At 54.4% G+C, this 11,574-nt stretch overlaps 2 protein-coding genes across 2 annotated transcripts; one reads left to right on the top strand and one right to left on the bottom strand.

Moving 5' to 3' along the window:
* The first annotated feature begins 226 nt into the window (after positions 1-226).
* PV07_04591 (uncharacterized protein) lies at positions 227-2,881 on the top strand. Its single transcript, XM_016391410.1, has one exon. The coding sequence runs from the start codon at positions 1,174-1,176 to the stop codon at positions 2,461-2,463; it is 1,290 nt and encodes a 429-aa protein (XP_016253312.1). The 5' UTR covers positions 227-1,173; the 3' UTR covers positions 2,464-2,881.
* A 4,896-nt stretch (positions 2,882-7,777) lies between these two features.
* Positions 7,778-11,516, bottom strand: PV07_04590 (uncharacterized protein). The gene has a single exon (XM_016391409.1). It carries the CDS (start codon positions 11,297-11,299, stop codon positions 8,075-8,077), a length of 3,225 nt encoding a protein of 1,074 aa, XP_016253311.1. The 5' UTR covers positions 11,300-11,516; the 3' UTR covers positions 7,778-8,074.
* Positions 11,517-11,574: the final 58 nt, after the last annotated feature.

Here is an 11,574-nt window from a genome sequence, read left to right as displayed (position 1 = left end):
GCACCAAAAGTAACCCTTGGGCGGGCACTTGATCCCCTCCTATCAGCAATCAATGCAGCTGTCTCGTCCCTCCCCTCGGGCGCTCTTCTCCTGAGACGTGGCCTTCCTGTCGATTTTTTTTTTTGGCTTTCCAAGGCTCTGCGTGATTGCCGTGGCCTGATAAGAAATCGGCGCTAAGCGGCAGGGAGCCCACCATGGTCACTCCATTTGTCTTTTGAAACTATTTTTCATCACAGTCCCAGATCAGAGGGCCAACAAAGTGCCGTCCGTGCCTTGCCTTGTTGCCTGGCACTCTGGCCCTCTCGCCCTCTCGCCCTTAACGAGAGAGGGTCATCCCTCCCCCCCATCATTCCTCGTCCCACAGTTACAAAGCCCGCCTCGCGACTTTTACCTCACCCACGGTTACATACAACCACGCACACAGGCCAACCCCGACCGAAGCAAACTGCTCCTCGCACAGGCTACTGGCGCCCTCGATTTGCACCCACTCAGCACTACGATTCGTACCAAGTATCCCTCCCACATTCCTACGGAGGGTAATAACTCAGCAAGGGAGTTAAAGAAACCTTCGCCTCCTCCAGTTTCTGCCTCCTTCGGTCAGAGCCTGAGAGAAAAAAAAAATCACGACAACCACCATCACACACTCGCACACACACCCAAACCTTCCACCACCCCCCCGTCATCCAACCCCTGGTCCCCCCGGTCTCCAGTTTTTCCACGTCCGCAGTGCCGGGTAATTTCCTCATCCTCATTTCTCGACGCTCGACTCATCATTTCAGCTACCTGAACCATCTATTTTCTCCAACACACGGATCCGGCTCATCTCTCATCCCAAATCTACTCCTGCATACCTGACAAAACGCCGTCCACCCCGGGCCTCCTCGTTTCTTCTCCTCTTTTTCCCACTCTCCCCCCCCCCAAACTACTCAATTCTCTGACCACACCATTTCCCTGACCTCACCACCTACCACACCACCCTTTCCTCCTCTGCTCCCACGCTACAGCTCTGTTATCGCCAATCCGCTTTCTACTCCAATCTGCGCCTTTCCGACCCCAGGCCCGACGCTCCTGCTGCATGCGTCACGCCGCCATCGGTCAACTAAGTACTAAGTGGATGGTTCACCCCACGATAAGCGATCATCTTCCTGGGGAACACTCTCTCCCTTCGCTCGAATGCAACGCTCTTCGTCTGCAGTAGACTTTACTGCCATCCTCAATCCTTCTCCTCCTTCCTCCGACTCTCCTTCCTCTTCTCAACCTTCGCACGAGTCCATAACCACAAACCTTCAGTCAAACCACCCCTCGACAACCACGCACCCCGACGGTAACATGGCAGCCGCTGTCAGCCTGATGCCGACGGCTATGGGTGCTCAGGCTCCCAACCCAGAAGAAAGACAGGACCTCCCTCGACCTTACAAATGTCCTCTTTGCGACAGAGCCTTCCACCGCCTGGAGCACCAAACCCGACATATCCGTACACACACTGGCGAGAAGCCACACGCCTGCCAGTTCCCCGGTTGCAGCAAGCGTTTCAGTCGATCTGACGAGTTGACTCGCCATTCGCGCATTCACAACAATCCCAACTCGCGAAGAAACCAGAAGACTCACCAAGTTGCCGCCGCCGCCGCTCTCGCTGGCCTCCAAGATGGCTCCAACCAGAACTTTGCTTCACAGGCCCAGATGATGCCGCCGCCCAGCAAGAGTACCATGCCTCGGTCAGCCCCTACTTCAGCTGTTGGCTCCCCGAACGTCTCACCGCCTCATTCCTTTGCGGTTCAGGTCCCTCACGGCTCTCAGATGTCTTCCCATCATGGACTCTTCAATCGGAATGACGACAGGAACCCGATGGACATCAATCTCCTCGCAACCGCCGCATCTCAAGTAGAGCGAGACGAGCACATTACTAGAGTCCCCTACCAGCACCAACACCATCTGTTCAGTCATCGATCACACAACACCAACGGACGTTTGCCTTCGCTCTCGGCATACGCCATCTCGCACTCCATGTCGAGGTCCCATTCCCAGGAAAACCACGATGACGACCACCGGGTGAAGAGATCGAGGCCGAACTCGCCACATTCAACAGCTCCCTCCTCACCGACCTTCTCTCACGAGTCAATATCGCCCACTCCTGACCATACACCCCTTGCCACCCCAGGACACTCTCCACGTCTGAGACCTCACGGCAGTGATCTACAGCTTCCAGGGCTGCGCCACCTCTCGCTTGGACACACTCCTCTTTTGGCGCCTATGGAGCCACAAGCTGATGGATCCTACTCCCACGTTCCAACGCCACAGCACTCTGGCCCTTCTATAGCAGACATTGTCACCGGGGCGCAACGGAAACTGCCCGTGCCGCAGCTTCCCAAGATTGGAGTGGCCGAGATGCTACATCTACCAGGCGGTTTAAGTTCAGGAGAATCTAGTACGGCGGCGTCGATCAATGGTGATTTTTCAAGGTGACTGGAATCACAATGACACAGGTGTTCTACGGAGTCCGCTGTGGTCTACTTGATGACGAGTGTGTGTGTATTGGTTTCGCGGATGAGCAGCCCAATCCTCTTTCCTTCCTGGACTTTCTTTTGTTTCGGGCGTTTGGAAGTGATTTATATTTTACTCAGGATGAAGCCCCCAGTCTCATGGGACACTGGGACGAATTGGAGAACGATATCACAGCGAGGAGCAGGCTATAGACGGATCCGGACAACAAGGGGGAATGCGCCGCATGATTGCGCCCAAATAGAGTGGTGTTCATTGGTGACGGGATGTATGGTATGATGGTATCAAACCTGGTAAATGTGTGCTCCTAGAGTTTCGAGCAGCCAATCCCCTGTTTACATGTGTAATTTTGAGATAGCCAATTCAACCTTACGAATGCTAAGCACCTCTAGCCCTCGTTATCGTGACTGCCTGTGAACGTTCTGCCTGCTCGCCGCGCGGGCTCAGCGAACAAGCCCACCACGGCCAGCCAAGAGTTTCTCTTGGGTCATGGCCTGACCGAATCTGATAATGCATTCAGCTAATCATTTGATCCTCCACAAGGATCCTGGCAATCCCAGACCTTGCAACCTCCAGAACACAGAGGCTGAACCCCACAAAGTCGTCTCCGCGTCGTCCGGAATCTGGACAGCTGAGTCACGGTGCAGCCTAGTGTCTTGTTCATTTCAAAAGCTGAGAACTGATCCAAACTCCGGACTCAGTACGGGTTCGGGGTAGAAGCCTGACAGCATGTTGGGGGCGACAAGCGAAGTGATTGTCATCTTTCTACAGTGGGCAGCCCAGTCTCCAGGCTCGCACAAACCCTCGACGACACGGCGTTTGGGGATCCCGCACCTTCACAAACCTAGCTGATGGGGAGGGGGAAACAGCCGAGCAGGACAAATGAGGGCTACTCAGCACCTACTCTGCTTTCGCTGAGACCTATTGCTTCGGAGACGCCCTCCTTGTGTGCTCATCTCAACAGCCTGGCTGAAACCATGTTCCCCCCACACTATGCAGCGCTGATGCATTGTGACCAGACCAGCTGAAGGGCCGAGTGACGGGCCAAATTCCTGCCTCAAGAGATTTGGAGACCGTCCTGGGGGGGGGCAGGGCAAACACGAGGTTCTTGCGGCTTGTCAAACACTCGAAGTTCAAACTGCTTTCCTGGTGCGAACGCTCCCCGGACGAGCAGCCCGAAGCCTGGGGTGGGCAATCGCGGAGTCCCCAGCCTGTGTCGCTCAGACTCGAAAAGGATGCGGAGGCAGCGTCCGTCGGGGTGCGATCTAGCCTTTGCATCTGCAAGACGGCGAGAAGTACCATCCATCGCTACCTTGGCTCGGCGCGGGAATCCATTTACCGTTGCCGGTTCCGACCAGCCGATCAGTCTCCAGACTGACTGAACCCGAGGTCACGCAAAGCCAGTGACTGATGGAACGAGGACAAATGACTTCAGAAAATCAATATTACTAGGCACCCTTGCCGTGCTGATTCAGGCGCTTGAGCCGAGGGTATATCCTCGGGCGATTTGCAACTGGGCCAGACCGGCAGTCTTGATCGAGATGTGATGGACGCAACTGTGGAGAACCATGTCAGACACACGGTGTTTTACACACCCTATTGAACTCTTTATACCGAGACCGGAGTATGGCCTGAGAAGGTCTGGGAGGGAATGCTACTCTCTCTGAGCTCTGTATCTTGACTCGCGGTCAACGCTGCAATTAGGGCGAGGGCCAAATCTCCAACCACCGACCTCTTCGCCTCGCGCAAACCAGTCAGGTGTCGTTTGTCCACCAGCGGCTGCATTCGGAATTGGACCACAGATGTCTCACGGCGGTCAAGGTCGGTCAAGGTTTTTGACATCGGCGAGACAAGCCATAAGTGGTCGGCACCTCTCGACTCTTCTGACATGTCTCAGCGCCAATCCCCCCTCCCCCTGAAGGATACCTGTCAATCCGCACTGTTTCGCCGGCGCTAGCAAAAGGTCTGGCCTCACCCAAGAGACGTGCAAAACGCCGGAAATTGTGACGGAATGTGGAACACGTCGACTTTGCAAGCGACAAACTGAACGAGGCGGGCGGAGCGCATTCTTTGGAACGGATTCCATTCCCCATTTTCCCGCATTTTCCGCAGTTTTTTTGTCTTCTCCCCCACACAAATCTAACTTCATGCACCGATCGCCCGCAAATGGCGGAGAATGCGGCATTCGTATTCCTGCAAGCTTCCTGGGCGCCAGGCCCCACCACACAGCCATCTTGGGTGGGAATTTCCAACCTTTGAGGGGTGGGTTTTGAAAGGCTGATTATACGTCGGCCTTTTTGGGGGGGAATTGGCATCTGCCCCTTTCCTGTGTTTCGTGGGGATGGGCAAACCGAGCCGACCGCCTGCCGCCAGGAGAAACACCATACTGTTCCTTGGTTGCGAGTTGGGCTGGCCGAAGTCAACCGCCCCCAGGCTTCATCCTTATCTCGAGAATGCCCCCATGTGAACCAATTTGACCCCAATCCTTGCAGATCGCACATGCTCATGACAGCATCGTATTGAAGGGTGCCCACAGACACTTTTGGGGGCACGTCTTAGCTGTGACTTGAGCACATGTCAAGCCCGTATTGGGGTCCGTGAAGAGCTTAGGGATGGACAAGGCGTGTGGCAGGTGCCTAGTGTCTCGTACTGTCTTCTCGCAAAGGCTGTTACTTTTCGCATGTTTGGTCGACCTCAGTGTCAAGGACAGGCCGATCAGCCGAGAGGCGAAGTCACAGAAGAGGAGAGCGTGACTGGAGCACTGATAGGCTGAGTTACGCCAATTTGCTTTTCCTCCGCTGCTCAGCCTCTCACATGCTTCTCAAAGGCCTCGTGTCGGTGACTTCTCAGGGCACGGCCAACACGAGGGACACGGACTCAAGTCGTTTCCTGGTGGAAAGTCAGGCTTCTGGCAAGTCCAAGGGACTTGCGGTGAACGGCGAGATCGACAGTGCCTCGTCATTGTTGTGACAGGCACATTCCTTGCTCCCTGCCTCAGATTTGTGGTATTGGCTTGGTGTTCTTGCATGGGAGGCCCCCAAGCGGTCAACAACAGCGAGCCCAATGACGACCCGCGTCTACAGCTGAAAACCCCGAGCGCATCCATCACCTATGAGCGTCGACAGCCAAGTCTCCACGACGAGCCATGGCGTGGAGGCCAACAGAGCAAACACCTAGCAACCGCCGTGATCCTGGAGACGTCGGCTGCTTCGCACCCAGATGCCCGTTCCACAGTCCTTTTCTTAGAGTTCCCATTCGCCCGAAGTCTTTTGGCTGTCGGTCAGTAGCAAACAGGTATCATCGAATCGACTGCGACTGTCATCAACTCCCAAGTGGGCATGCATTTGCGGAGCTCTTCCATGGTGAAGGATGCGTTGATCACGTCGGTTCCGCATCAGGCTAAAACGGCAGTGGTTGGTCCCCTCTCTGATTTTTGGTTTTCACATCTCACACATCCGACACCTCCCTCTCTCTACAAGCCTCCAGTTCCACTCTCTGCTACTGGATGGTGTGCAGGGACCGCCAGCACTTACGAGGTTCTGGTGGTCAGGCGTGCGCCGGACGCAGTCACACACTCTCTCCAATGGATCAGCAAGTCACAGCCCACAATTTTCCCCATATATGTACTATTCCCCAAGTGCTCCGGAGCGACCTGCCTAACGATTTAGTTCCTTGTGGGGGAGGAGCCAATAGCCCTTGAACAGGCTCCAAAAACCCGCTTCTTCCATATCCCCGTCGCCTGTCGTCATGCTAGAAAATCAGTCAACCCGATTGAGATGGTAGGCAGACGGACAAAGCTTCAACTCCAGGCATTTTAGCATGGTTTTCCCAGCACATCTTGACTCGGTCAACTTGACATTGTGTGTTCAGCATACGCTTCTTTGGGAATAGGCCAAGGGGTATTACTCGGTATTAGTCGTTGTTTTCATCTTTACCCCGGGTTTTTCCAAAATGAGGAACTGCTTCCGCTTGCCCTAGTGGGAACAAGTTTCGACAGAGGACGAACCTTGGTGCCGAAACCCCCCAGTGTCATTACTACAACAATAGCTTCCTGACATACCAATACGACCTTGAGAAATTGTTGGGATCGAATGGCTTCTTAACCTTGCGTCATGACTTTGTGGTCGCAACGAACCAGAAGCCTCTGAGGCGTGGAACGATGTCGGTGAAGCAAACAACTGCGCATGCGCCCCCATTCACCCCTACCGAATGACCATCTTACGGCACACGAGACGACAACTCGCCACACCCCCACAAGCGAGTGGCGCTCGAGATACGAGTATGGGTGGGCCTCTGCTTGCATCTACCGGGTAGACACCACCGGAGACATCACCCAGGGCATCGAAGCAAACTTGGATGTTGGCCTGCATGCGAGACCTCGCCAGCCACAGAGGCAAGAATACAATTTCAAAAGATCGTGACTCATGGGGACTCCGCTTCTCGGCCCCCTGGAATCCCATCACATCCAGCTCAACTCCTTGGAAAGACCCTCGTACGCGGAGGAACTTCAGTGTGATAACCGCAATCTGGACTGGGCTATCACGTCCTGGCTGGCTGGAAGAAAAGGCGGAAGATTCCACCATCAGGATTGGGACACCTGTGTGCTGCAGGGATTTGGGACTCTCGTTGTTGTTGCACGGTCATGAGGCAGCAGACCAGCCATCCCCCCATCATTTATCCGTGTAACCTGGTGCTCTGGACCGCCCGGGGTTCCTGCAAAGGGAGGGGGGGACAACTTCCCAGCTCTCTCGCGTACACTTTCTAAGACTTTGAGGGATTGTTTGGATGTTGTCGACCTTCTCGTCGCTCGTTCTCGACCCTTGGCCCCAGCAGCAGGCATGACAGACCGACCTTTCCCTTACTCCATCATCTACCTATGCGGCACTGACCTCCCACGGCGCATGTTATTTCGATATGCTGATCTTACCAGGGTCTCGACCTCGAGATCCCACGCTCCCTCACTCGACAACTGTAGCGAGGTAGGTGTGCAAACAAAAGTGATTCCATCTCAATTCCAGCTGTGATGTCTCAATGTGTCCCGATAGCAAAACCCGTCTGAGCCCAACGTGGCTGGTAGGCAATGTGTATCGGGCATCAATCAGTGCGCAGTCTCATCACCTGCACACCATCTACCACGCAGATCCCTTCGAAGGAGCGAATAGTTTGAGTGTCCTTTGTGTTGTAATACCAAGGATTACCCAGCTTAAGGCCTGTCTCTCTGTAAGGTCGAGGCTCCGTTTTGGGAGGCGAACGACCATTTCGTCGCTCCCAACCTCTGCGCCTCTCGTTTCCCGCGAACGACCGCATCAGCGGGCAAGGGAACCAAGATCCGGTAGCAAGGACTCGGGCTTGAAAACAATTTCATCGGGTGGGAAGAAGACCCACGGTGTTCATGCCATTTGCAAGTGACATATCTAGCAAATAGCTGCCGCAGAGCCCTAGATCCTGTGTACCAACAACCCCAATAATCTCGTTCGGTTCATGACTACATGCTCCTCATGGTACTTACAACAACCTTGTTACGATTACGCTCAGCGCAAAATGATTTGTCTACAATGGTCCAAAACCGTGCCATCTACTTCCATGCATTTAATCCCGCCCATGGATCCTGCTCCTGTCCTCCTAGATTCCCACCACTCCCGGCTTGCGCCTGCTGCGCCTGCCCTTGAGGCTGAGCTTGGCTTTGCTGCTGGCCCTGTTGCCCATATCTCACGGGATGTGTATAGCTGGCATACCCGCCCGGCCCACTCGCCCACACTCCTGATGGGTTAGGAGGGTACTGTGTTGTTGATCCCCCGCCAGGCGGGCCCGGCGGCGGAGGCGGAGGGACGTAATTCTGAGGCATGTTGTACGGCGATGGCGAGGGCTGATAAGGCTGGTGTTGCTGGTACGGTGGTTGGGACTGCGGCGCCTGTGGATGCGGCGAGGGACTCTGATAGGCGCCGCCCGGCGGAGGTGCGCCCGGTTGAAGAGGAGGGAAGGGGTATTGAGGGTACTGGTGGCTTGGGGAAGTAAACGCCAATGGTTGGTGAGTTTGGCCGGGTGGTGGAAAATATGCATTCGTCGAGCCGGGCGGAGGCGAAGTGATTGGCGAGAAGCCGTAGGAAGCAGGCTGCTGGCTTGGTGATGTAACGGACCTTTCTGGATAAGCCATGGGGTTGTAGCCTGAGGAGAGCGGCGCTGCTGCCCCTTGAGCAAAAACATGTTGGGTCTCAATCGGTGATGGGTTCCTTGGCTGCGACGGAGGCTGAAAGTGATTAGAATACCCGTTGGGCATAACTGGCGCCGGTGAGTGACGGGGAGGGATCGTAAAGCGTGGATCGGCGTTTGTGGTGGGGTGTGTTGGTGAAACCGGGACGGGAGACCTGGACACGGTCATCGGCGGTAGAGGAGGAAGAGCTGGAGGTTCTGATTGCGAAGGCGATGTTGGCTTGGGCTCCATCGACAAGCGATTCATCAACTCTTGCATTCGCTTTTGCTCGGCAGCAGCTTGACCATCGGCCGAACTGTTTTTGGTCTGCTCGATCTGATGAAGCAGTTGCGCTCCCTCTGCTCTGCGATTGCTGACGAAGGAATCGACGTTCTTCTCTAGACTGTCGACGCTTTCCTTCATTTCACTGTAGAAGCCTTGCGCACGCATTAGTCCCTGTATCAGATCCTCGTGCGCGTTGAATATTCTCCGATACTTGTTCATGACACTGTTCTTGCTCTTCTGTACGGCATCGTACCTCTGCTGGTCTGACCGGACTCGTTTGTCTTGCAGCAAGTCGCCGTATGTTTTGGTCAATTCTTTCAGTAACGAGGACTGTTTGTGGACCGTCGAGATGAGCCGGTTCTGGTGAGATCGGAATTTCTCGAGCTCGGCTTGGAATAATTGGTTTTCTTGATTCGCGATGGCCTTCTTGTTCAGGATAAGCACATTTGATATGTCGTCGGTGTGGACTTTCTCCTTCAGATCTTTCAGAACCTGCATTCGTTCGCGTTTCACCAGATTGAGTTTCCGTAGAAGATCTTCGACCTTGGCGATCTGGTCCGCCACAGACAAGCCTCCCTCCCCATAATCCTCGTCAAGAAGCGTACCTTCATCAGCGTCCTTGCCTCTGTTTTTCGTCCCAGACCCGGCCTTATATAACGCCTGTTGATAGAGAACGTCGGCCTCGCCGTGTTCGCCTGCATTGCGCATCTCTTCAAAATCATTTTCGTACTGTCGCGCTGTCGAAAACAGCTGCGCATCACTGTTTCCTGCCTCATCCACCGTGTCGCGGTAGCTTTTAATATCGGCCCTGAGCGTCGACGTCAACCTGGAACTCGGTTGTTGGGTCCAGTCGGCTCCGTACTTGGATCGCATCTTTTCACAGACGCTCTCCTCCATGTCAAGTTGTTTCGTGCTCTTGGCCAAACTTTCCAAAACGGACTGCTTGTCTCTGTGGAGTTGTTCAAATGCGGCGGCAAAGGACTTATGGTTCGCCAGTTCTTGACACCATTGCTCAAACTCCTTGTCTACCCCCATTTCTTGTTCGAGACCGCCTTTCAATACATTGAGGCTGTTGGGGAGCTTGAGGTAATCGAGACTTGCAGCCATCTCTCCATTGGCTTGTTCAACCTTCTCCGCCTCGGATCGAATCAACTTCGCCTTCTCCTCGTCGTACATACTTGCCGACTCTGTGACTGACATAGGGACAATTTTCTGAAAAATGTCTGGCCCGATGATCCTTTGGATGTCTTGCCCTTGATATAACTCGGAGAGAGGGATGGCTTTCGCGGCTGGAACTTTTGTGACGGGGGACAAGGAGGCTTCTGGTGGAACTGTCTGATGGTATATGAAGTCGTTGTCTTTGACCGAAGATGCCAGCTTCTCTTGTACGCTCTCCATCTGTCTCCTGGTAATTGACTGCAACGTTGGCGCGGTGTCGGACCCGAGATTTGAAGCAGAGGATGGTGATGAGGGAAAGGCCTTTGCGAATGTGTAGGCCTGCTTGCTTGACTTCTCTGCCAGTTGTAATCGCGCAACCGCAGATCCCTGCTGATTGGTCTCCTCCTCAGCCAATGCCTGATAATACTCTGCTAGCGAAGAGAAGTGTAGTGCTTTGACCTGGATCAGCTTTAACCAAGAAGATTCGAATACCCCTCGCGAATGGTCGGATTCGAGACCCTCCTTCGCCTGGCTGTATAGGAATTGCGCTTGCGCAGCGAGTTTCGCCAGGAGAGCTGGCTTCTTTCCGTCGCGGACTTGTTTTTCCATGAACACTTCCTGCGCCTGACCCAAAACAATGTTGATGAGGGTTTTAATGGTATCCCGATTCAAATCGGTCGAGGGCGCATGGAGGAAATTTTCGTTGATGTAGGTGAACATGCCGGCAGATGCTTGAAACGAGTGATAGGCCGTCTTCAGGTCCTTGTCCTCGGAGCGATTCTGAGCGGCTGCATGACAGGACAGGACAGCGGCTATGTTGAATATGACGGAAGCCTTCTCGAAGGCCAACGAGTACTGTGATGTGGAGGCCCGCGTGAAAGCGTCAAACCACTGAAAAGAGATCTTGATGTGTGCTTCATCGATGGGGAACCGGAGGTCCAGCAGCTCTAGTTGCCCATAGTATCTGTAAAGCAGGTCTCTTCCAGACGCCGAGTCGGCGCCAGCCCCCCTCATGTCTTGCCGCAACCTGTTCAGCGTTCCAATCTCTTCAACATATTTACTGGGGTCGTCTCCATAGCTCGTGCGTATATACTGAGACAGCGGTTCGACCCAGCTCACCTCCGAAGTTGTCTTCAGCGGACAGGATATCATAGGCGCTTGCACCATCTTGACGGCGGTGGAGGGATATGATTTTCGACGGGAGAGGGATGGGAGAAATCAGGTTCTTGGGAGGGGAAGAATTAACGCATCGAGAACAACAGGCCAAATCAGAGAATTCAGTCTCGAAGAGTGAGATTCGATGGCCAGGCGAGGCGACTCTGAGATAGACACCTGCAGGGCAATGCGGATGAAGCGATCTACGTCCCGCCCGCGATGAGTGACGAGCGCAGACCCACTCGGCAGTATTGGTTCAGGCAGCCTCTACTCGGTAATCCTTTGCG

The sequence above is a fragment of the Cladophialophora immunda genome (assembly GCF_000835495.1).
Source record: "Cladophialophora immunda strain CBS 83496 unplaced genomic scaffold supercont1.2, whole genome shotgun sequence".
Taxonomy (NCBI): domain Eukaryota; kingdom Fungi; phylum Ascomycota; class Eurotiomycetes; order Chaetothyriales; family Herpotrichiellaceae; genus Cladophialophora; species Cladophialophora immunda.
The sequence above is the reverse complement of the archived record's forward strand: the minus strand, read 5'-3'. Positions and strand labels throughout refer to the sequence as shown.

Bases quoted from the DNA above. Each gene is read 5' to 3' on its own strand.
- PV07_04591 (XM_016391410.1), top strand. From the start codon at position 1,174: ATGCAACGCTCTTCGTCTGCAGTAGACTTTACTGCCATCCTCAATCCT.
- PV07_04590 (XM_016391409.1), bottom strand. From the start codon at position 11,299: ATGGTGCAAGCGCCTATGATATCCTGTCCGCTGAAGACAACTTCGGAG.